The sequence below is a fragment of the Ruditapes philippinarum genome, unplaced genomic scaffold (genome assembly GCF_026571515.1).
Source record: "Ruditapes philippinarum isolate M1 unplaced genomic scaffold, ASM2657151v2 ctg3663_1_1_1_1, whole genome shotgun sequence".
In the NCBI taxonomy this organism is placed as follows: Eukaryota; Metazoa; Mollusca; class Bivalvia; order Venerida; family Veneridae; genus Ruditapes; species Ruditapes philippinarum.
The window spans coordinates 146,920-173,731 of NW_026851578.1; the positions used below are offsets into that span (position 1 = coordinate 146,920).

At 33.0% G+C, this 26,812-nt stretch overlaps 3 protein-coding genes across 4 annotated transcripts; 1 reads left to right on the top strand and 2 right to left on the bottom strand.

The window, feature by feature from the left end:
* Positions 1–30: 30 nt before the first annotated feature.
* On the bottom strand, positions 31–2,547 carry LOC132749569 (uncharacterized). Its single transcript, XM_060739416.1, has 3 exons — positions 2,256–2,547; positions 1,209–1,283; positions 31–681 (listed from the first exon to the last, which is right to left on the bottom strand). The coding sequence occupies exons 1-3, from the start codon at positions 2,470–2,472 to the stop codon at positions 188–190; spliced, it is 786 nt and encodes a 261-aa protein (XP_060595399.1). The 5' UTR covers positions 2,473–2,547; the 3' UTR covers positions 31–187.
* Positions 2,548–8,883: 6,336 nt separating this feature from the next.
* Positions 8,884–16,805, bottom strand: LOC132749247 (sulfotransferase 4A1-like). Of its 2 annotated transcripts, XM_060739079.1 has the most exons (8): positions 16,387–16,805; positions 14,220–14,348; positions 13,506–13,603; positions 13,204–13,333; positions 11,873–11,967; positions 10,836–11,022; positions 9,888–10,040; positions 8,884–9,855 (listed from the first exon to the last, which is right to left on the bottom strand). In XM_060739079.1, the coding sequence occupies exons 1-7, from the start codon at positions 16,553–16,555 to the stop codon at positions 9,937–9,939; spliced, it is 912 nt and encodes a 303-aa protein (XP_060595062.1). In that variant the 5' UTR covers positions 16,556–16,805; the 3' UTR covers positions 8,884–9,855; positions 9,888–9,936. The 2 variants fall into 2 exon arrangements, with proteins under 2 accessions (XP_060595062.1, XP_060594987.1); XM_060739004.1 differs by having other exon boundaries at positions 8,884–10,040.
* Positions 16,806–19,221: 2,416 nt separating this feature from the next.
* LOC132749495 (sulfotransferase 1C4-like) lies at positions 19,222–25,741 on the top strand. The gene is made up of 7 exons (XM_060739304.1): positions 19,222–19,389; positions 20,526–20,654; positions 21,786–21,883; positions 23,146–23,275; positions 23,751–23,845; positions 24,870–25,056; positions 25,451–25,741. The coding sequence occupies exons 1-7, from the start codon at positions 19,287–19,289 to the stop codon at positions 25,546–25,548; spliced, it is 840 nt and encodes a 279-aa protein (XP_060595287.1). The 5' UTR covers positions 19,222–19,286; the 3' UTR covers positions 25,549–25,741.
* Positions 25,742–26,812: the final 1,071 nt, after the last annotated feature.

Genomic DNA, 26,812 nt, shown 5'->3' on the forward strand with positions numbered 1-26,812 from the left:
ACCCGTAAATAAAAACACTTTTTTTGTTTATAGCTTTATTGCAAATCATATATGTTCAAATAGAAGCAGATGAAAAGGAAATAATAAAAAGAAATAACAAAAAGTTATAGAAGGAAGTATAAAAAACAGAAATATTTGTCTGTGTTTTGTTTTGCAATCTATATATAGTGATCAGTCACCGAGTAATTCACAGGGAGCACACTACACACGTAATCTCCCTTCCTGCCACATACGGCGGGCATGCCAGGCTACCACCGCACGACCCTTCTACAAGGAACAGCATGTTGTCGTCATGATTCGCATTACCGTTAAACACCTTCTCCGGGCGCTTGTCTAGGCATACATACTGAGTGGCACTTTTGTCGGAAAAAGACCCGGTCACAAGATAGCCGCTATATTCCATTCTCCAGCCGTTGTAACATTTATTTCTTCCAGGTATCATCACAGAAACACGACTTTGCGTGTGGCATACAGCACATGGAGCATTATGGTTTAACATGTTTCCCCCGAAAAATTCCGCAGCACCGGGCTTATGGTTAGTAAACTGATACTCAACGCCGGTGATTCTCCCGTAGCTGTCGATTTGTCCGTTCTTGTACTGATCCCATAACGGGGTGTCGGTTAAGCAGAGATAGTTAGAGCCAGTCCCAGGGTGGTTCCTATTTGATCCAGCCATAAAACCTAGATATAAATATAAGTTTATGGACGTTAGAATCATTAGTAAAGTCCCTGCGGACCTTTTCTCGGGGTATTTTCATTTTTATATATGATTTTCTCTAATTATGATTAACGACCGTTTACAACAGAAATGGGATTATGTTTGTGGTCCAAGTTCTGGGCAAGTCTTGTTTGAGCGAAGTTGTACGGAAACTGTCTTTTCTCATAATATAGCATCATGCAGTCATTAATCGATGACGTACACATGAACGGACGGCATTCTGCATATTGTCAGAGTAAATCAAAGACAATTATAACCCGAATGTTATGTAATGTTATGACTATTAAAAATGATACCTTATTCAAATGAAAGTACACTTAAAGAAAGTTATATGATTTCACACTGCATAGCACTAACGGATCATTTGGTCCATCGATTATTGAAAAAACAACAAAAAAACAACAACAAAAAGACTAAGATGCTAGACAGAAACCAATTATTGAAAATCATGTTTATGAAACTTATAAGTTACTGTGTAGAAACAACTCACCTGTATAAAGAAGGCTAGTTTCATTATCAGGGCATGTCATTCGTCCCCATCTGATATACGTGTCACCTGCAGCTTCTGTAATGTAATTGTAAATTAGAAAATGTGTACAAAATACCTTTCATAAGACTTTTTTTTATCTCTTAATGATAATGTAGAACTAGCAGATTTTGTGTAAGTAACGTATTTACTTGATTACAAGACGGATCACTTATAAGGCAGGCAACTTTTTTTTATTTTTAAGTTTTCTTTTTGTTAAGATAGGATAAATGACAAGCACAAGTATCATTTAAACTCTGAGATCAAATTGTTTTAATTTATTATTAATGCACTTTTCCTCTGCGTTTCCTATCTTATAAGTTACTTGAACGTGAATTAATTTTAAATAGCCTAATGTGACGTCACATGGTGTTATTTTGATCTTTCAGTTACCCAGTCAATTATTTTCTTTTGCAATATTCTTCAGGGGCGAGAATTCTGTATTGACTTAACAAAACGTAATGTTCTAGTTCTCTCCCCTGGCCGCTTCGCTGAGCATAGCGGTGAAAAATTACATTAAAATGTTGGGTAGTAACACGTGTCCCTTAGTGTAAATTAATAGTGCATATTATCAACCTTGACTTGAAATAACACCCTCGGCTCCACCGGCTCCGTCTCAGGTGTTATTTTTAAGATCTTGGGTTGCTAATAAGCACTTTTACCCGGAGAGACATGTTATTTTTATAATAATATGACACTTCAGAATAAAAAAAAAAATATTAAGCTGAATAAATAAACAATGAAAAATTAAATAAATAAAATGAGATAAAATAAATAAATAAAAATAGATAGATAAAAAAAGTAAAAAATGAGATCAATATAAATAAAATAAATAAAATTTTTGTTTGTTTGTTTGTTTCATTTTACGCTTTTTCCCAACAGTATTTCAGTCATTTAGGCGGGTAGTTTCCTAACCATCGTTCCTGGAGAGTTGCACCAGTACTAGACTACCTTCCTCCGCGCTAAACTACCAAATTAATAAAATAAATAAATAAATAAATAAATAAATACCTTTCTGGTCATTTTTCAGTACATCTACTTCAGTCTTCAGACTCTTTATTTTCCTGTAAGCCGCGGACACTTCGTTTCTTAATAAGATCAGCTCTTCTAAAATTTTGTAATCCCTATCTTGCTTTAAGGTGCACAGTTTTTCACCTTCAGTGGAAATTGGTTGAGCCAAGAGACAGACCATGAAGAAAATCTTCAATAAGAACATAAGATCTTTCATTTTCTCTCGTTTTGACTTGCAGCTGTTCAAAAGTGTGTCTGTTCAAGAGTCTTGTTAAAAACCAACTAAGGATAAATTATCACTTGATTTTTTTTTGTTTTAAGCAGAAATATTTGTTTATATTTTTCTTTCTTCCTTTTAGTTTTTCCATGTATTTTAGCTTTTTTTTACATCTAGTTTCATGCGAGTTTTTATTATGACTGTAATGTTTAAGGTGGTACAAACAGTTTTCTTCTTTCCGTCCACTTTCCCGTGTCTTTCAATTTATTTTATCACTCCGTCTTTATTTTTTATTTTGAAATCATGTTTAGTATGTTAAAGGCCCATTTTGCCTCGGAAATGCTTTCTTTTTATTTATCAAATTTAAGCTTTTTAATTATGGTGTAATTTCATAGTATCCAAAAATGTACTCATTGGCTTATTACTTGGACCATCTTTTTCATCTGTTGCTTTTTAATAATAAGTACATTTATGGTGAATTAGTATTTTGCATGGAAGTCAAAATACTACTTTGTTAAAATTTTACCACTTTTATGCCAACTTATTTCACACTTATTGCTACTTTTCTTATATTACAAGCATCCAACATTCTTTAAAACCATTATCTAAACATTATTAAATTATGTGTGTCCTTTCTAAAGAAGTAAAAATGTTTTTGACTCTGGGGCATGATGTGCCTTTAATTTGGACATGAATTCTGATAAATTCTGGACGCGAATATGTCCGAACATACCGAATTTCCAAGAGTATATTAAATTGAATGCATGGCTTCCCCTTAACTTATGTAATGTTGTTAAAAAACAATTCTTGTACTTCGATGAATTTAAGGAAGTTATTTTATTTAGTTTATGACATAATAGATCTATATCATAAATACTCTTTTCAATATAGTAAAAGATGTACGATAAATAACTTAAGGAAGGTAAAGCACGTGAGACACCTCATCTGTTTATCCTTGTTCGGATTTTACCGAGGTTTGACGAAAAATGCCGAACAGTAAGATCGGTAAAGATGCGCATGAACAATACATTCATCTATTCATCTACATCTATCAAAAGATATTTTGTTTTCCTTCAGTTATGTGACGTAAAGGAAGCAAAATGTAAACTAAGTACTTCTATACAAAATACTATTTCACTATCTTTATACAAATTGGCAAAAGAGCTAAAGATGCAGAAATAGTTTATGTATGTGTAGCAAATGAGTATATTTTTTGAAACTGTAACATGATACCAAAAATTAAACATTTTTTTCGAAATAAAAATGATAGCATTTCTGATGCATGATGGGTCTTTAAAGGGATGTTTTAATGTTAAGCGTTTAGAACTGTTTTTAAGCATGAGGCCTATTTTCCTGTGAAGAATATCCCGAGATGAGCGAACATAAAGTAAAATATTCATTGGTCATTTAAATGCCCATTATGTCCAAAAAATGCTTTTATTTTAACTTCTAAAAATATTTCATATATTTTTTTGTATTTTTTTTTTTTATAGTTTTCCAACAAGTTACTCATTGGCCAATTATCTGAACTGTCGTCTTCTGTTTCTTTTTGGCAAATGGTACATTTATGATGCTTAAGTAGTTGTATAACAGTCAAAATACTACTGTCTTTACATTTTTGCTACTTATTGGACATATTATTTTAAATCTATCGCTATTTTCTTTAGGTAACAAGTATCTGATATGCTCTAAAACTATTATTGAAACATAATATAGTGTTTATTCCCTCACGCGCCCAGAGTGCATGCTGTCATGTCCTTTGTTACTTTACCTCGCAGAAGCACCTCAGGTATATAAACCGTCACAGATCACGTGTTCAGAAACTGACGTGTATGAAAAATTTAGCAATCCGGATGTCGTGCAGATGCATCTAAACGTATTGGAATTTTTTTTCTAGAAAGATTCAATTACAATTCAATCTCAGCTTAGAATTTTTATATCTTGTGTCGTTAGCCTTTTACCTACATGCATGTTTGCCTGCTAATTTATCGGTATTAATACAGGTATAATACGTTATGTATTATTATTTTGCCATAGAGACATGTATAGAGATACAAGTCATGTAAGCCAAGCTGCACGTCCGTGCAAAATGAACCGGCTCTGTACTAATGGCTGACTACCTTTAGAAATTTCTATCTTCATATTCCCAGATTGATAGATATAGATAGAGACTTCTAAACAATGATAGCTTGAAAAGTGCATTTTACAAAGTCAGAAGGTTTAGTCTTACCAGTGTCAGAATTGTCGGCTGCTCAAAGTTGATTTTTTTTGTTTGTTTTTGCAGCCCATCACATTACCTTTTTTATTACAAGTAGGACAAGTCGTACTAGTATATAGACAAGAAATGCATACTAGTACTTTGTGGTAAAAATGCCCCGAGGATAATATTTGCAAACAAAGTGTGAAATTTATCTCCCATATATAATGCATATAAAACGTTTTTGAAACGTTCATATTCTGCAAAAATAAAATAATTCTATTATATACATTGAAAGAAAGGTAGAAAAATCTGTAAACTCAAAATTTTCCTATAAATTAAATACGATCTTTTTAAATTTCAATAGCGAACTTAATAGGATGAAAACTGATAACCCGCTTGGTTTGAATAACTATTGTTGTATATAAATCAATTTAAGACATGTGTATGGAAAATAGCCTCCTTATCAATAAGAATAAGGAAATGGCATATTTTTAAAGTCTGCCCTCTAATAAAAGGGCGGACAAATCTTTGTCTCTTTCTTGTAAGAGAAGGGGAATCCTGTGATGCGTGTATGTGGTCGCACGGTCACTTTCCTTAAAATAATGTCCTCGATGCATGTATGTGGTCGCATGGTCGAATATCTCTAATAAATGACAAAGTCGTTTTTCATAAGCCTAACTCGGACTGTTCTTTTTATAATTAAGTACTTAAATACTCCTAAATATGAGAGATAAGGAAACAGTTTTACTCCCAGATTATTTAGAATTGTTTACCCATAATTAGGAGAAAATCAAAGCACGGAAAGTACTGAAGTATACATTGCTTGATAATATAATCCCCTTTTGTCATCAAAGCCATGTAGATTTTAACCTACTGACCTCGAAAACAATAGGGGTCATCTTCTGACCAAGGTCAATGTCCCTAGCAAGTGACTCACATGCACCAAGACTTTTTTCTTCCAAAGTTATTTATGAGACAAGGAAGATGTAATGTTCCATCTGAGTATTGCTAGGCAAGCTGATAGATGAGCAATAAAGAAATCATTTTTTTGAAACACCCGTTAAATGGACTGCAGTATAGAATATTGAAACAGTCATATTGAGTTTCCAGTGATGCTTTCTGATAAAATACATGATCTGGCTTGAACTCTATACAAAGTCAATTAATTGAATCATCCTACAAGACTTAATTACCAAGTTATAGTACATCTATGTACTGTACTTTTGACGCATAAATAAATATATTCCGATGTGTTGTATGAATCTCTACACATTAATTTTCAAATGCATTACTTTATCGTTTATTAATAAAAATGAAATCTATAATCAAAACAATTCAAATGTACTGTAATATTTTCATTATTCAATAATTGTTACATATAGTCTTCATGAACAACCTTTCCAAGAAATCCATTTATATTGGACAGCAAGTTAACAAGGGGTTTTCCATAATCAGGTTGTGTTACCAACTTCTTAACTTTAGATGAACCATTGAGCTAAAACATTTTTTCTATTTTTTGGCTACTGTGACCTACTTCTGATTTTCAACCAAGGTGATCCATGTTCAAACTCGAGCAAAACCTGTCACACACATTCTTACGATGTTGTGTGACAATTGGGACAAAAGTGTGACCAGTAGAGTGTTAACAAACTAAATGACCAGCATATTGTTAACAACTGTAATGTCATCGTCGGATACACATGGTTGATTAACATTTAACATGACATAACTGTTAAATGTAATGGTTCGGCCGTGGGTATCCGACGATGCTAAATGTGGACAGACCAGAGTTGACATAAGATGGATGGCCGACATTCAACAATCTAAAACCTCACCCTGAGCCAACCTATAAGTTTCACCACTGACTTTTTCATACTGTACTTATTACAAAAAATAACTGACATTTTACAAAGGTAATAAATTTTATGTCATAGTTATTCATTTAAATGGTTGAAAAATGTATTTAGCAGCATTTTTTAAAAAAATATATCTAGTATTTTATTGCAAGTTAAATGTGTTGTTTGTTTGTTTTTGTTTTTTTTTCTTAGGCAGTATCATAGCCGTAAAACAATTTCATACAATGTTTATTACAAAAATATTACTGACATTTTACATTGCTTACACATATAATGTTATAAACATTCATTTAGACGGTTGAAAAATTTATTTAATAGTTCTTATTTTAAAAATGTCATCGCAAGTAAAATGTGTTTTTTGTTTTGGCTTTTCCATGTTTTTGACGCTAGACCGTTACGTAGCCGAAAAACACTTTCATACTGTATTTATAAAAATAACATTACTGACATTTTACATTGGTAACAAAAGAAAGTAATAGTTATTCATTTATAAGGTTGAAAAAAAAATTAATAGCGGCTCTTGCTTTAACTACAACTATGTATTCATTCATGCTAGCAAGCGTATGCGTATATGCGAAGTTTAACGCGTAGGTATAAACTACGATTTTATCAATGAACTGTTATTCTTTGTTTTCTTTAAAGGAGAGTCTATTATTTAATGAAAATGAACTATTTGGAACTTTCAAAGCATTTAAACAACTTTGCAAACACTATTTTAATGACGTGTAGTCGGAATGTAATGCTACTGCAGAATGAAGAACTAGTTTCTATAGCGGTTTTTATCCGGGAGTGGATGTTGTTCGGTAACGACATAAACCTTGATATAGCTTATAACTCTGTATACAAAAACCTAATTACAACTGCGTTACTCTTAATAAGGGTTTAAAAGCCTAACTACGAAAAAAATATTAGGAGTAGAGATAAAAAAATCTCAATTAGGACTAATGATGAGCTCCAAAAGCCGAAATAAAAACCTAATTTGAACTTTGAAACTTATCTTTCGTGCCAAATAAGAATTTTATTTCTCTAAAACTCATTATATTCGTCTTCCATAAATTAAAAACGTCACACTAAAACAGTTAAGGTCATATAAATATAGCAAAATTTCCAGCTTTACTGGTGGAGGAAAACGTCTTGTGTTTTTCCATGCACGAACGGATTACTTCCTCACATGAAATAATTTTAAGTCCCTGGTGGGATTCGAACTTACAGCAGCGAGGGGCAAATAGATGGACAATAGTCCAAAAAGTACGCAAAGCATAGCACTTAAAAGATGAGTATTTTAAGTGAGTAGTATATGCACCTAACATGTACCCGAGTTGCATTCTATATACTTGAATCAATTTTATTTACACTTTGATTGCTAACAAAAAAGGACATTTAAAGTGCAATGGTCTATGATGGCAAGTATGCACTACCACAGTTGATTCTTGTGATAACAAACCATAAAAGAATCAAAATATATTATGTAGATGTTGATAATAAAATGTTCCAAAACAGAATATAAGTAATTTATCATGTACATGTATGTGTCATATTAAATCATGTAGAACTACACGAAATATTTTGTAAGAATATCCAAATGATACGTTTCTATTGTTTTTTTTATCACTTTAGAATATTTCTTGAAAATGTGCCAATTGTAGACCAATCCATTTAAAAAAGAATGTTTCATCTTGGGTCGGCAGATGTATTTGGACATTCCTTTATGCCCCAAAATTATTAAATATGTGCGAACTCTCACACAATGTTAATAGTAATTTAATTCAACTCGCTAACTTAATTTAACTTAATTTCATCATGAATATACATCTTGCGACATTTAACGTTATTTTTGCGACATTTAACGGCAGAAGATTTTATGACATTCAGCGGCGGTGGCGACATTTAGCGGCATGGGTGCGACATTTAGCGGCGTTGTGATATAAAACAGCACCTCATTATGTACTCACAGACTAAAAGTATTTATTTATATCGCTTTTCTCATTGTAGGCTGAAAACCATGTGGAAATATGTTTTTATTTATATCACTTCTGTACCCAATATTTTCATTGGGGATCAACTTCATATGGATCATCAAAATTTACATCGGTTTGAATTATATGTTGGTGTCCGGTCAAACATATGATGGTTAAACTCCAATATAAGGACGATATTTTCAGGAAATTGAAAGGTAAGTTTTTTTTTACAATTTTGAATTATTTTTGTAATTATGAACTTTCATTTTAAAAAAAATTAAATGCTTTTCGACCCATACATAATTCATTCTATGTGTTGTTTTTGACGCAGTCTTTCTTTTTGGAAAGGTGTGTCACACATTTAAAATTTCGATAAAGAAAATATGACCGAAAATAGGTTCAAAGCACTAAGCAATAACATAATTTTGACCTGCAATAATGTAAAGCATACCAACAAACCCGTGTTCGATCAAATCTTTCGAAATCAGCAAAGAAAAAGTTAATTAAAGCCGAAACACACTTTTTGATCCATATGTGCTTATGTGTTCCATATCCAATACATACACTCATTATGGTATAACATTCAATTTGATGATATTAATATTTCAAGGTTACTTGTATATGTTTTATTAATATATTTGACAAACCTTGTCAGAGTTTTAATTGCTAAAAGTCCATCTATTTCATTGAATTTAATGCTGGATACGGATCACATATGGAACCCCTTATGTATTTTATTGATAGTGTGTTGTGCTAGATTTAATTTAATATGCATTTCGAACTTTATTCCTTTCACCCGATTCTGATTTGCAAAGAAATTATCAAACAAGGTAACTCAGAATTGTAAGACTAATGTAATAGTTCAATATCGTTCTCATATGCGAGTTTTATTATTCTTTTTTTTATTTTATGTTTTACCGGAAACATTTCGGTGAACCATAAGAAGGTTGTTACCCGTGATTTTCATACCTAATAATGCACAGGCAATAAGAAATCAATTAAAATCTACAGGCTTTAATAGGGGATTAATGCACATTTTTTTTTCTCGGATTGAATTTTAGGCTTTGACTACTAATACAGCCTCGTGCTTCTACAGATGTTTATTTGGACGAAAAAAGTACATATTTTGTTCGATTTAAGAGAAAACAATCAATGTATACTATATTACTTAGTTTGATTAGAATTAAAATTTCTTTTTCAAGTATACATTTTGGTTCATATCAAGTTCGTTTGATTACATTCCATAAATGTCCATACTTTCCTTTGTCATTCAGACATAATCAAATATATTAAAACACTTCAGTTCAGGTATTCACATGTAACCAAAACTTAGCTTTTCACAGTTTGCAACTTGCTCGGAAGCTTCGAAGCTTTTCTTAATGTCTAAAATGAACCATGCCTGCACGACCTACATTGTCTCTTTTTCAGTTTACTCAGACGTTTTAGTGGCTTAAGTGTCAAACGTAAGTCCAGCTTCTTGTACTTCTTTCAGGAGGACATCAATCTTTTCTGATTCTTCAGGTGTAAGTATATGTTTCCATACTCCAGATTTACCTGAAATATAATATGACAACGTATATTTGTTACTGAATAAAAATCGTATAATAACTGTCTTAAGAATTATGAACTAAAATATAAATCGTTACACATCGGCTAATGTCGGATTATATTGTAATAACCCGAAGCCGCACCTATTTGACAGAATATTTTGTTCACGTGAAAGGGTTGTTTTCCACTATGACGACATTATTTGATAAAATTCCAATATGGCGTCTCGAATTACATGCTCATTAGGGTCCCTAAGCCTTAACAATTTAATTTGAAACAAATCTGAATAAAATAATTGTACCATGTGCCGGTACATAATCATTTCATATTTACTGCATGTTCAAATAAATCTTGACAGAGAAAGACTGATACCAATGTGACCGGAAATGACGTTGCTAAAGTACAGTTATTACGTCAACTAATGGGTTGAGTACAAAGAGGTTTATATATCAAAAGGGTCATTGTACATGTCAGTGTATCTTGATCTTGTTCTTGTGCTTGGCTTGCAAGGACTTTACTAGTATGGTTCCCTGCCTACATTTACTACGGAAAGCACCATCGGAACATCCTCGACTATTATCTATAATAACTTTATCCGAAGACTGACGGAAAGGGCCGAAAAGTTGCGATTGCGGAAAGTAGTGAAAGGGGAAGGAACTCCAGACTAGGATTTTACAAGAGCGAATCACAGTCGGCGTATTTAGATTTTATATTCTAATACTGTGTAGACAGAAATCAACATAGAAATGCAAATCAATATCAGTTTTTGTCATTGCAAGAACTTTGAAAACATACTATCACCTTTGTTTATAAATCCTCCGCCAGCCTCATCGTTTACATTCTTAAATTCTCTCCAATAAGACAAATTCACGTTTTCATTAGTCTTCATATTTTGCACACTGCAATGATCACATATTCTAGCAACGTTCTCATCCAAAATCTCTTTCCCTAGAAACTTTGCAATTGTTCTTACACCATTTGGCAAGTCCTGGTTCATAAGAGAATTGTTCATACATAAGTCTAAAATGCCGTTTTAGAAAAATTTAACGTATTAAAGACATAACTACAAAAAGTGTTATAAAATAAAATTGAAATATTACATCGAAAAAAAAAAGAACTTCTTTCTTCTTTGTAAGGTCTTAGTCATTTTTCAGATTTCATGTGACAGTTGTAACGTTTTCTGCTAGATAAAACACTAAAAGGAAAGTACTCACTTGTGCACAAGTTCGGATTCAAGAGTAGCCCCACGAACGTTACATGCGCTTGCTTGCGAACCAAAGAGTTTTGACAGTTTTTCTCAGGTCTTTAATTTATAACAAAGGTACATCATTATAAAATGTATGCCACATATTCATGATACGATACCTTGACGAAACACTAGTTGACCCTTTGGAAACTACAGTTTGTGATTAAGCCATCTTGTGTCACAAGGAAAATACAAAAATAAAAAAAAAATAAGAATCCAAAACGGCAAAATTGAAAATATTGCAGGCTCGGTTTGATTGAGTCTGTTCATGGACGGTAATGTCAAGTGCAAACTACCGCCCATGCCCCCTAGCACCGGTTGAAGCAGAATTCAACATTTTAAAAATGAAATGGCACACTTTTTAATTTAGAAACACCCACAGACTAGCACTGTATACCATACAAACAAACCAGGCATTATTCTGTTTACTGTTCCATTTTTCAAATTTGACAACAAAATCCCTTACAATAATTCAAAAGAGGGGACAGGTTCATTTTACTATACATGAATTTGTTGGGGGGGGGGGTGGTCATTGAATTACATCTTTGCTTGTTGATCTTTAGCATGAAAAAGGTTAACAAAGGTAATATACCTTTATAAGGTTCTCGTATTTTAAAAACAATACATTGCTATCATTCCTCCTTTCCCAGTACTTCAAAACATGTCTCGGCCATGGACAGTGAAGTGCTAAACGAAATAATAAACCACAATAGTTATGTATTTTTGTAAATCGATGTTATATACTCAGTAATCATATTTATTGTAAATAAAAAGCCCAAAAGATTTTCTGAAACAAAACAACTGAATTGAAGTCGTCATGAACTTATAGTGCAACAACTTGGTGATACTTATGACATGCAAATCAAGGCCACGGACAGTGTAGGTAGTGCTAAACGAAACAATAAATCACAATTATAGCAATATCCTTTTGTAGATCAATGTTATATAATCATATTTATTGTAAATAAAAAGCCCAAAAGATCTTCCGAAACAAAATGGTTGAATTGAAGTCGCCATGAACATCATACGCAATGGCTTGGTGATACTTATAACATGCAAATAAATGTGTATTAAGCAAGAGCAACAAGGCCTTATGTTTCAGTGTACGAACAATCTACGTTATCCGAAATTGCACTTGTTTCTTTTGATTTAACTGGCTTGAGAGATTTTTTCCAGAACTTTTAGAAGACTTGCTTCTCTTTCCACTTCTTTTTTTTTTTACTTTTATGACATTATGATGCTAGACGTACCAATGAGTTATCTGGTCAAAAGTTTTCCATGGATATGCAATTTCTAAAACTTTGCATTGCATAAGTTTTGTGACAATTTGGATGGCGACTGTTTTGTTTTCCGTTCTTCTTTGCTGTTTCAAACTGAGACAAATACGTTGTTTTAAATTGCTTTAAAATACAGCAGAAATACCAGTTCAACATTCGGACCTCTTCTGTTAATTACTATACGTTGTTTTTTCAAAGTGGTTTTAAGTACAGCGGTAAAACCTTCCGGTAAGCTCTATAGGTAGGGCGTGAATCGGGCGACCCGGGTTCGATCCCCGGACGAAGTTGTTCACTTACGGTGTGATTGATCATGAAATCCTTTCCACGGTCATTCGCCCTGTACCTCTGCTCTGGCATGCACTTAAGTTATCAGTTCCTTGCGAAAGTGAAGGCAACTAGTACTTGTAAACTGCTTGACAGGCTGCCCAGGAACGATACGATGGCTAAACTGTGCTCTGATCAATTCAATTGGGCTTACTGCCGTGATCCTGTGTGAAAAGTACCAACACTACCACCAGTACAGCGGGGATATCATTTCTCAACTCGGACTACTTCTGTTACTTAATTGAACGAAACAAAGCTAAATAATCACAGTTTTGGTCTGATCTAACTCTTACTAGATTATCTTAAATAGTACAAGGTATACCTTTTCCTTCAACAAACGAGTTGAAAAATTTTGGCCAAGTATCATTATAGTCTCTTAACTCATTCAGCCATTGTAGCAAATGAAAGTAAGAAGTGATCACATCTTTCGGATTTCGTGCCAAGTAAATTATCTGAAAATAAAATCAACAAGGAAATGGTTAAGAAGTATTTAAACAGCTTCAAGCATAGATAATACACTGGTCCACTAGTGTAATATACTTATAAAGTTTAAATGTTGAAACATTGATGAAATATGAAAATATTGAATGAGCACGTTTTTTATTTTTCTAAGTTTTATCTTACCCGACCCTTTCCGTTTTGCAGTTGTTCCGGTAAAAAATCGAAATGCGCATGCGCTTTTACCATACGGGGAGACTGCATTTCTTCAACATGTTTCACTCCTGAAAGTGTTGGAAAATCAAGAAGTAAAGAATCTTATTACAACTTTCTGGATATGAATAAGATTCTATGGAAAAAAAATATTAACAAATACTACTGAAAATAATAAATAGTCAGATCGTCGGATGAAAATACATGCAGCTCTCGGTCGAGCATTGAAATTCTCTTCTATTAAATATATCACTAGCTTCGGATCGTCTTTGGTTTTATCCAAAGTTCTCGCCGCGTGAGGTCGGTACTTTGGGCAAAAAGGTACCTGTGGCCCTTTCACAGGTACTACAAATGTAACAGTACAGAGGAGATTCCATTATAAAAACACATATCAAATAAGAAGAACTTTAAGACATTGATATAAAGATAATGAAGACGAAGCCTAAAGAAAATCGTCAAGCTTTGATTTTATTCCCATAAAGCCATATTATATTGAACATTACATTTTTATTTTTAGAAATGTAGATTTTTTGGACAGATTATGCGGCAAAGTAAACATTGTTCTTATGTTTGAATACTTACGAGTGCCGTGAAGGTTAAAGATTGATAATTTGTTCTTATCTTTACTCGAATACTCATGAATGTCGTAAAAAATAAAAAAAATGATAATTATTTTCATATATTTACCTCTGTAGTAGGGAAATTTATCGTTCTTTACATCAATGATCGGAAACCTGTCGTCTAACTGTACTGAATTTGCCTTCTCAAAATCCAGGGTCATCACAAGGTACACTATTTCCTGTGTCAAAGTGGTCCCTGTAGAAAGTAAGCTACCTTTTATTGCAATGCTGGCGACTCTTAATGAAGCCCAATGAATAAATCTTTTGTCAATATAAGCAATAAGTAAAAAAGAGAAATATTTTAAAGGCCCATTGTGTCTCAGAAATCAATCATTTTGTATTCTTTAAAAAAAAGTCAAACATGCGTTTTAATAATGTTTTAATGTTTTAAATAAAGGATTCGATGCATTTTAGATGTTAATTGAGCAAGTTGATTTGATTGTGCGATATGTGTCATAAATGTTGCAATATGTAAACAAAGTAGTATTTTGACTTCCATACAAAATACTTAATTACTGTAAGTATACCAGTTGCCAAAGTGCAAATGGAGCAAAAGATAGTTTATCTGTATGACCAGTGATTAACCTTTTGGAAATTGTAACAATATTCCAAAAATGAAAGAATTTAGGAAATACATGTAATAGCATTTGAAAGCGGAATGGGCCTTTAATCTGTCGACAAATATCACTTTTACCATCGAACAAAATTGTTAAACGGAGAATGATTTGTGCTTTGTCATATGACCGTGTTCCTGGGTCGAAAAGACGTATTGTCAGAAGCACGATAAAATAAGAACTGTCAGTGGCTAATTTTTGTCTTTTCTATCGCGATCTTTGCATTTCTGCACGAAATCACGCGCTGACAACATGATTATCGCCAGCTATTATATCAAACATGTTTTTACGTCATGTATATTAAATAAGCCTGTTGGAGATAAAAAAGGAGAGTCAAGTATCTACTTGACAGTATTATTTGAGCCGTGTCTCGACAAAACCAACATAATGGGTTTGCGACCAGCATGGATCCAGACCAGCCTGCGCATCCGTGCAGTCTGATCAGGATCCATGCTGTTCGCTAAACAACCCTTTTACAAGTCGAGAAACTGATAGCGAACAGCATGGATCAAGATCAGACTGCGCGGATGTTGGTTTTGTCGTGACGCGGCTCATTTATTCTTCGCCTTTTAAAGTAAATAAGGAGATATTAACGTAGTTATCACTGTGTTAAATTTTGGTGATTTGCACTTTTTGTACTCATTTCTTTTGTATTAAAGGCACATTATGCCTCGGAAATAATTGATGTTTACTTCTTAAGAAAGGGCAAGCATATGGTGACCGGTTGCGGCCATTTCAAACCAGTGAGAAATCTTATCGTTTTATCGAAAAATGTCGCTGGCAACTTACAAGTCCGCTAGATTTTCTGCCGAAATCGTACAAAATGTCGCGGGGAATCGAACGTGTAAACTTCGATATTGTAGAAAAGTTGTTGGAAACAGCGAGCTTCAGTGGCCAGTAGCGTCCATGGATTGACTCTAAATTTTATCCCGCGTTTGTCTATAAAAAGTCGATGAACAGAAAGAATATCGCGACATATTTTTGCAAATGTTGTAGAAATTCTACGAAAGTCGAGCGAAAAATTATAGGCCGCGACTAAATGTTCGTCAACAACGACTTTTCCATAAAAAGTCGCGGATATTTCCCGAAGCTTAATGCTCAAACTCGACTTTTTTCAAGGTATGCATCAAAACAAAATATCGCGGATTTAAATGGTCGCAATCGGCCACCTTAAGTAAGCATATGTTTGCGTGGCTTAGTCAACTATGTAGACAGAAAATGTCGCGGTTTCCTTCGTAAAACTCGATTTGTTATACCAGTAGTGTTACAGAAAAACTTGCAAGTTTCTGTTAGCCGCGACATTGTATACAATTTTCACATAAAGTCTTGCGGATTTAAAAGTTGCCCGCGACATTTTATAAACTGACGGTGAAATTTCTCGCGGCTTTATAATGGACACAATCGGCCACCATACAAACATGACTTTTAAAATGTTTAAATAATGGTTCAATGTTAGATTATTACTGTAGAAAGTAGCTTACGGAACGTCGGTAGCTTTACTCTTCATCGCGCGTACCTGAAATAATGCAGAGGACAAAAAAAGCTCCGTTTTTCAACTTTGAAATGCATATGAAGTTCACACCCGTTGTAAATAGATAGTAAAACAAAACGATGACTTGCCTGATCTAGGAAATGTACACACCCATACATCATCGTCTCGCATCTCAAACTTTTGAATTTCATCAATCTCACATTTTGCAATCAAAATCCCTTTATGCATCATTACATCAAGTGTAACATCTTTTTTGGTGTCAGTAAGAGCCTCGTCTTTAGAAATTTCACCGCTCATTCTGTCCGTTTTCAGTGTAATTTATACCTAAGTATCAAACATATAACGACACTTCTCAACAGTTCCCTCTTTAATCTAATACGTACATGTCAATCGCAGTATCTTTGATTATGATAAAAGTGTATAAACTGTTGACATATTTTCGACATAAGTTTAAAACTTTTAAAATGTTTACACTGTTCAGCCGTCACGATTATAAAAATGTCAGTTGAGTTCATTTACATTCCGACTTCACAAGCGATGACCTTGATATATATTTGAACATTATCTGATATCTACGAAAGACCGGTAGGGCTATTTCAACTTCATGAATTTGGCGAATTTACGATTTCAACTTCACGAGTTCACGATTTCAACTTCATGAATTCACGATTTCAACTTCACGAATTCACGATTTCAACTTCATGAATTCACAATTTTAAACTTCATAAATTCACGATTTCAACTTCATAAATTAACGATTTCAACTTCACGGATTCACGACTTCAACTTCATGAATTCACGATTTTAACTTAATGAAATGTTGAAATGTCCCTACCCGATTTTCGTAGATACTCATTACCTATGCTGCGTCAGGTATATCTTTGTCATAATGTACATGTAATAGAATAATGAACGAATATCTGAAAATGACTGGTTATCTCTTTCTCTGTCGTCCCAGAAAAATAAATGAGCCAATCAATGGACATGCTCTGGAGTGCGGATAAATAATACATGCACTCCAGATAATGCAATGTGCATGTATATGTATACGGCTTAACTCTGACACATTTTCAACAGAAAGGTCTTCAAACTATGATACAAGCCTATATTGATGTGCATTAAAAACAATTATATGTTATGAGGACCTTTCTATTGAAAATATGTCATAGTTAAATTGTATACACATACATTTTGCAAAGTGTTAACTGGAGTGCAAGTATAAGTTACTCGCACTCCAGGTACCACGCTGTCTGTATGGAATGAAAATACAGCATGCTCGTTGATTGACTCTTTCTCTGCTCTTGGGTTGCCTCATTATGACGATAGGGAAAGGGATAGCGAAAGTAAAATAATATTCAGATGCTCGTACATTGGTTACTTATTAAATTGAGGTTTTACATTGTGACGACAGGGAACATGTTTTTATTTTTGCCTCGTATATATCAGACAGCCTCGTGTTTCGATTCTTTTTCTATTGCATAAACAACAAAAACAAATTTTTACGAGCTACTTCTTGTACTAAGTGACAATGATTGTGGCGGGGTTGATTCTCGGAATCTGGTACATAAATAAACTACTTTGGTTTTGATATTTGTCATATTTAAAAAAAAAAAAAAAAAGTTATTGTTAACATTTGATACACCCGAAAGAGTTTTGGCGTATATTTTTATTCATCTGGTTGTCAGCCCGTCCGTCTGGACGTTCCCCCCGTCTGTTAACATGTTTTTGTTAACAACGCATTGGTCAATTTTGAAACTTAGACTTTTGAAGGTCCTGCATAATGGACACTATGCAGAAACCAAAGATTTATTAGACTAAGCCTCATTCTAATTGTTCCAGTTAAATAACTGGACTCGGCAATTTGGTTAAATTCACCACCAGTCATTTAACTAATGTTAATGATGGATTCAACTATAAGTTTGTAAATAAAGGATACTGAATAAGTGAATTTATTGAACGAGTTGAATAAAATCATATTATGCGAGCATCTGGCAAGCATACTGTTATTTAATTCAACGAATTCAATAGTAATGATTTTACACGAATTTAATATTCTATTTACCACATACCAAAATTAAGATCGTTTGAAGTAATAAAGAAACATTTATCATTGACGCGCCTATTATTTAACGCTAACATTTAGCGCGTTCTAACGCTATGTTTATATAACGTAAATGACGTCACGTCAAAATATATGCATGGCTGTGTAATTTACCATTTTTTACGGAGTCGCAAAATCGGCACAGGAGTGTGATAACTTCTATCGCGGTGGCGGAACTTTTGTTTTATTTTGTTTAAAGCGCTTAATCATATGTATGTTAGGAGGCAATATGAGCCTTTTCAAATGTAAGATTTCAAAATTTGGTCAGATTAAAGTTAAAGTTATGACCTATATTAACGATAAAATATTAAACGATCAGCTGATTGAATGATAACAACTTTTCTGTGATAACATGAGAACAACATTTAAACATTCTTAAACATAAGTATATACATAATATGATATAGTAGCATGACTTTAGACCCTAACACAACTTGAAAGTAGAGCGGACAAACAGGTCTTAAGTTTCAAAGTATGTTAACTGATAAATACATAGAGGATATTCAATTTTTTTTTAATTTTTTTTGTAACTGAATTAATTTTTATCAGCTAGTATGAAAATGAATATTTCACGCGTGGCGATAGCAACGAGTGATAATGATAATTTTCATACCACAGGATGAAAATGAATCCCATATTCCCATATTTATGGTAAAAAAACTGCTAATTATATACCTATTTTCTCGTGTTTTTATTTTTTTAAATAAAAGAAATGATAATATGAAATTGCATTACATCAATATTTCTCTATACTTCATTGATAAGTACATAATAAATGATTTTATATATTTTGAAAAAAAGGGAATTGTTAAGTATTGTTAACATCACTTAATTTTATTAAATAACTAAACTGTACGAAGGATGAGCGGCTTAACTTCAAAGCATGAGCGTCATGTGGAGACTAAAACTAATTTAACATTGGATTGGATGTCGCACAAAGGAGTTGTAATTCTAAAATGTGAAATCGACGACATCCATGGTCTTCAGATGCGAGACGATGATATATGGGTGTGCACTTTTCCAAGATCAGGTTCTAACTTTATTTTGCTAACTATTCCCATTTCTTAATTTAACCAATCAGATAGTTCTGATTTATTTAAGCTCGATGACGAAACAAGTTCTTGCAACCTCAATTAATCCCTTTTTGAGTCCGCTTCCTGGAACCAACCAGTACTGATGTCATATGAATAAACATGTTCGTGACACGAGTAGGGCTCGAACCCATGATATTTGGGTTTAGAGGCAGATACCTTAACCACTAGGCCACCGCTCCCTTATTATCATTTCATATTGGATCAATTATAAACACAATCTATTTAGAATTATCTGATTGGTTATTTATAACCAATCAGATAATTCTGATTTATTGAAGCTCTACTGGGAAACAAGTTCTTGCAATCACTTTCGAGTCCGGTTCCTGGAACCAACAAGTACTGGTGTCACATGAAGAAACATGGTCGTGGCACGAGTAAGGTTCGAACCCATGATCAGAGGAAGACACCTTAACCACAAGGACACCGCTCCCCTTACATTATCTGACTTTAAAGTAAAAGATAAAAGAAAGAGGCCATGCGAACTTACAGAAGCCTTTGATAATCAATAGAGTTTGATTATACCATGTATAATTTTGCTCTCCTATATGTTTCTCTTTTTCCTTTTAATATGATTATACCCATCCCTTCAAGTGCTGGATTTTTGTTATTGACGTTATCTGCCTGTCTATTGATAATTTGGCATTTAACTTGATGGGAATATTGAGGACAAATTCATTTGTCATACAGAAAGCGACTTCATAGTTTTGTATTCTACAGCTGTACCAAACATCTCTCAATTTATGTAATTGTTTTTAAATTCTCTCTTTAATTGAAAAGTTTTCTGTCAGAAAACAGAAAAGTAGGCTCTATATGCTTTAACAATAAACGTATTTATTTTACAAACAACAACAACAACAACAACAACAACAACAACAACAACAACAACAGCAACAGCAGCAGCAGCAGCAAAAAGAGCAGCAGCAGCAGAAGCAGCAACATCAACAGTGTTTTATGCGTGTACGCTATCAATATCAACAGATTTCACAATAATTTTATTGGTACATGTATATAGTTTTTCACCTTCTAAGCTTTGGTTTAACTTATACTAATTTAAAGTAACTTTAACTTACAGGGACCACGTTGACACAGGAAATCGTGTACCTGGTTACGACTCTGGATTTTGAGAAGGCAAAGTCTGTTCAGTTAGACGACAGGTTTCCCATGATTGATGTCAAGAACGATCAATTTCCTTACTACAGAGGTTAATATTAAATTTAAATATTTCATTTCACCAATTCATGAGCATTTCAGATTTATTGACAAATTTACGAACAGAACACCGGTTGAATCATCAGATAAAAATGGCGTCTTATCTTATTAATCCTTTTGCTTAAAGGACAATTAATCATTTACCACCTAATAAGAGTTATAAGACCTTTAGTCTGGGACATAATGAACAACAACACTGAAATAGGATAAAGGCTTTCGCAGTGTTTTAATATCGTTTAATATACATCAATACAAAATATAACACCTTTTTGTCTTCGGAAGCTGAACCTCTTAACTAGCTCACAGCCTGCAAAATAAACTACAAAATGTATTATTTTGATTATTAACATGTCGATATCTACGGATTGCAATAATCAAAAGCTTTACTGCCAGTAAGGTTAACAGACATGCTTTTCTTTATTCACTGACTGAACATTTGGATTATCTTGATGTAAGTAAATAAAATAATGGCTATTTTAAGTGAGAATAAATTGTCTAAGCCTGAGAAATGTTAAAGGGATACGTGGGTGGGTAATATGTTCAATATAATGCAAAACCTCGAGTGACGTATCCATCCGCCAGTGAGCAAGAACTTATCTTGCTAAACTATGACACAACTAATTAAACCGTACATCTATAACTCTTTCATTTACAAAGTTACACAAATACGTCTTATCTTGAATTTTTATCGACACATTTAAGTTCAGTAAAGAAATGATGAGTTTATGTAAAAGGAAGCAATACAAGTATTGTGAAAGTTTTAGGGTACCATTTAGAACGTTATAAAAATACTTCGAAGTTGTTTGTGCAATCGAGTCTCAAAGATATTCATTGTTTATTTAATGATTTGTTTTTAATATTAATTTTGCTTTTATTTGCTTATATTTCATGTTCAATTATTTATTTATATATTTAATTTATTGAACTTTTTTTATAAAATGCTTTTTATAAACAAAATGTTTCCTTCTTTTTTATAATTTTTTTTAATTATATATTTATTCCATTTTTTGCTTTTTCAACTTGTTTTTGTACTAAAAGTCTTTATCGTTCTATTTTTTATGAAATTCACAGTTTTTCAGTTCACTCAATTCATTGAAATCCTTTGCAAACCCAACTTTTTCAGGAGTGAAACATGTTGAACAAATGCCATCGCCCCGTATGGTAAAAACACATTTGCATTTCGATTTTCTACCGGAGCAGCTGCAAAATGGAAAGGGTCGGGTAAGAGTAATTTTATAACATGGAATTATGTAAAAAAAAAAGAAAAAAAAAAAAAAAAAAACAAAAAAAGAAAAGAAAAAAAAACAAACAAAAAAACAAAAAACAAAAAAACAAAAACAAAAAAAAAAAAAACAACAAAAATTGAGTCCATCTCCGACTGTTTTCATGTTTTTATTTTGTAAGGAAAATGTTTATGTAGAAAAAGTCAAAATTGACTACTTTAACAAGCTCTGTTTTGCTTAAATACACTTTCACGTTTATTAATGTCATGATGTTAAATAACTGATGCGCGTAGGCTAGTACTTAATATCTTTTTGCTTTGTATGTTCGATTTGTTTTGTTTTAGTTTGTGTAAAATTGGATATTATAATTGCAATTAACAGGTAGGAGACGACTCGTATATATGTGTTACAGTAGATAATAAGATACCAAAGGTCCTTACGTTTAAGGTTCATGCCAATGCAATGGATTGGGCTTAGTGAATTTTCCAGTCGTAAGTGTGTCTAAAATTTGTGTCTGGTCAATAACTGCTGCATGCAAGATGGAATTTTACAAGAAAAAAATGGTACATACTATCATCATAAGAACACTGTGTGTCTTGTTTAACACGGGTATACGTAATAGAATAGGTGGCAAATGTGTCGCAATACTCAGGCCTTTAGATTTGTAATGTGCAACATCAAGGTCAGCAGCAATGTCTTTAGATCATGGCTTGTCCAAATATTTTAGGATATGTCTTCTAAACAGCCAGATATGCATTGCGAGCAGGACCAATTTTCGCACAAAAAATTCAAGGTCACGCCTGGATGTCAAATTGTATGCAACCGTTTCTCTCTCCCTGTCTGATAACTTCTTTTGCACGAGTGCCTTTACCATGGGCATGGAGTTGTGTTGCACAACAACACCCAGTGTGGTCAAATTTCACATTGCAAGGGTATCGTGCGGTGGGGACATATCTTTAGATTTTGTATATTGTACATGCTCATACATACCTGATATCTTACGGACTGAAGTAGTGTATGTCAGGTTAGCAATGTGTACATAATGTGTATCTATCTTTACATTCTTAACTCCGTGACATAGTTTTACTGCATAAAATGTCAAGATATCGAACGTTCTACTTTTTCTTCGGAGTTCGGAGTAGGTTAATTAATTGCCCAACGCAACAATCACATGACCATATTAACTTGTTACCTTTAGTATTTCTCTTAACTTGATATAATTGCTTTTTAAAACTCAATTTAATTCCGGTTTATATTCAGATAATTTACCTGACTCGAAATCCAAAAGATGTGATAACATCTTACTATCATTTGCTACAATGGCTAAATGAGTTAAGAGATGATGAGGAGACCTGGCCGAAATTCTTCAACTCATTTGTTGAAGGGAAAGGTACATCTTGTGCTATTGTATTTAACTTAGTATTGGGTGTTTTGCAGGGTTCAATTATGGCACCCTATTTGAAGGAGTATAATTATTTTGATAAAGGGCCTGAATGTGATCTATTTATTAATGTGTACTGGTATCGTTACTTTAACGGAACTCTTACCTGTATTGACATCAGTTATCCATATATCCTGAACCTCTTAAACCATCGCACACTTCTTAAAAACACATTGACCTTATTGACCTTAGATGAATTATCGTCACATAAATCATGACAACAAACATCAGACTTTACTATTTAATGTTAAAAAAATTCAAAAATAGAAAGATCTCAATTGGCGGGCAAAAAAAGGTGAACATATAAGTCAATGATTTAAGCGGCGATGTAGTGTTAATTATTCATTAGCATCCTTATTTTATTGGTTTCTTTTCTGTGTATTCTATATATTAATAAACATTTCTATAGATTCTTTATTTTTAGGTCTATTTTGTCCGTGGCCAAGACATGTTTTGAAGTACTGGGAAAGAAGGAATGATAACAATGTTTTGTTTCTAAAGTACGAGGACCTTATCAAGGTATATAGTTTTGGTGAACATCAGTCATTTATTTGAATCTCTAAAAATGACATCTACCTTTGTATAGAACTGGTTATAGTTTAATGTCTTGTTGAATTGCATGGACGTGCAAACTTTTCTAAGACATGTAAGATACAAATATTGCTGATATAAGAAACCTATTTTTTTGCCCTTAGCTTCTAGTAGTGAAATAGTATTTTCGCTGGTATTTGTTCCCTTTGTCTTGTTTATTTGAAGTCTGTGAATAATAGATATAAGTCTTCTGCCAGTAAGCTGGAACGTCGCCATATGACCGATAATGTATTGGTGCGACGTAAAACCCGACACAAAAATAACATTGCGCGCAATAGCTAGTAGAATATTGTTTTCCCGATCCATTAACTATGAAGTGCTGTCAAGATAAAAATAATAACCATGTGTCGTAATATAAATACTCATTACTTATTTGTCTTAAATGTTGAGTTGTTTGTTAAAAGTGAAGATTAATATGTATTTCTATATCTGAATGTACAATAATTTTTCTCTTTCTTATTGGCGTCCGTCACAGATAATTCACTTTCTACTGTTTGCAATGAGTCCAATTTTACTGTCACTTTACTAACAAAAACCTTGAAATCTTTGCTAAAAATCATTTTATTGTGATAGGACATATATAACTATCAGGCGAATAATCCCCTTAGTCTACTAACCTAAATTTGGCAGCTTTGGCAACGTTATGCAAGCATGTTCGAACGCGCAATCTTATATCTTAAGGCCCTTTACTTTTGGCAGCTATTTTTTTTGTATTTTGATATTGGACTCCTGACGGTTTTAAATGGACTGCTCTAAATTAGTAAAGGCAAAGCATTTCCATAACTCATACTCAGCAAATTAAGCGTAAATATACCACAATTTAAGAACCTGTCACAACTATTGTAATTTCGTAAGCAACAGTTTGGTTCTGAGGTTGGTCCTTTAAATATAATGCATATGACTAAAAATGTTGTTCTGGGACTAATTAATTGCATAAGCGTAATTTTTTCAGGACTTGCAAAAAGGTGTGCGAACAATTGCAAAGTTTCTAGGGAAAGAGATATCGGATGAAAATGTTGCGAAAATATGTGATCACTGCACTGTGCAAAACATGAAGACTAATGACAAAGTCAACTTGTCTTATTGGAGAGATGTTAAAAATGTGAATGACGAGGCAGGTGGAGGATTTATAAATAAAGGTATTTTTATATATGTTTTTACATTCAGAGTATGTTAAAAGGTGAATATATGAGTTAAAAACAAACCAAATTTACCACCACATAGGTAGCACCACCATGTTTAAAGAGATACTATGCTCATTTTTAAGTAAAGTAATTTTATTGCAGTTATTATTGAAATCTTGACAATTTGTACTGAATATGCCGTGTTTAGATACAAGAACTTACAAACATTGAATCAAAATCTGCGTTTTGTATAACGGATCAAGAAAAGCTGGTTATTTCGTACTTTTCTTAAACAAACCCAGGTGGTTTGTAGTGAACGACCTTAACTGATCGGCAGCGGACGCCCCTCGTGTTATGATACTTTTCTTTGAATGCAATGTCAATGTTGGTAACAATTTTATTTTTTCAGGTATTGCCGGTGCATGGAAACAATTACTTACATCAGAGGAATCAGAAAAGATTGATGCTCTCTTAAAAGAAGTGGAGCAGTCAGGACTGACCTTTTAATTTCTCAGTGACCCTTACATTTCTCAGTCACTAAAAGATATACCATGATAAAATTTGATATTTGAAAATACTAAAAGTTGATGCAAAGTCAATTTGTTGGATTTGAATATAAAATAAACATGTTTTGACATCAGAAATTTTGACATCAAAGTAGATATGTTATAGTTTATACTCTTGGTAGGCACAAGATGAATAAAGAGTGTAAATAATAAAATCTTTTGTTTTTTAATAGAAAGGATCAAATTTACTTGACCCGTAATTGGGAATGCAGCTTCCTATACATATTTTGCACATCTTTCTATTCAAATAGGACGTTTTCAGTAAAAATTTAATAGATTTCGACTCATTTCTGTGATAGAAATATTTAACTCAAAGAAGGGCATAGTGTATCTTTCAGATATCGCGAAATTTAAAACCAAATTCAAAAGAAGACCGTCCTTAGGCTGTGTTTTCAAAATACAAAAATGAATTTGGTAATTTAACTAAAACAGACTTTTAAAAAATTATGATTCTAAAAATGAAAATAATAATTTTATATTTATATCTTCGCCTTGGAGGGGCGAATACACGAAATGGCTGAAATCAGAAACAATGCATTTTCTAGAACAAGTAGGATAAGTCGGATATTTTGGTGGCTGATTTCTTGTGTATTCGCCCCTCAAAAGTCGACGGCGAATATGCTGACTTATCGGTTGTTCGTCCTTAAATTTTGAGGGACGAAGACACGAAATCATGAAATGGCAGAAATCAGTTACCATAGAATATAGAAATTGAAATATATCTCCCATATTAAATGCATTTGAAAACGTTCTTGAAACGTTCATGTTTCGCAAAAAAATAAAATGGTTCTATTATAAACAGATAATGAAAAGTATGAAAGAAAAAAACTAAAAATTTTCTATGAAAATTAAGATGATCGTTTAAAAACTTTCTAGCAAACTTAAAAGGGTGAAAACTGATTCCCGTTCTGTTTGCATTATTATTGTTGTATATAAACCTATTCAAGATATATCTGTTAAAATAAGCCTCCTTATCAATAGCAATAAGGAAATGGCATATTTTAATAAAAGGGCGGACAGCTCTTTGTCACTTTCTCTTAGGAGGAAGGGTACCCTGTGATGCGTGTATGTTGTCACACGGTCACTTTCCTTAATGTCCTCGATACTATAGAGGCTATTCGTTACCAAAAATCCAGCCTTTGAGACTTGACAATGCATACTTCGGTTCTACTAAACAGATAAGTAAAAATCTAATTGTCCATCCG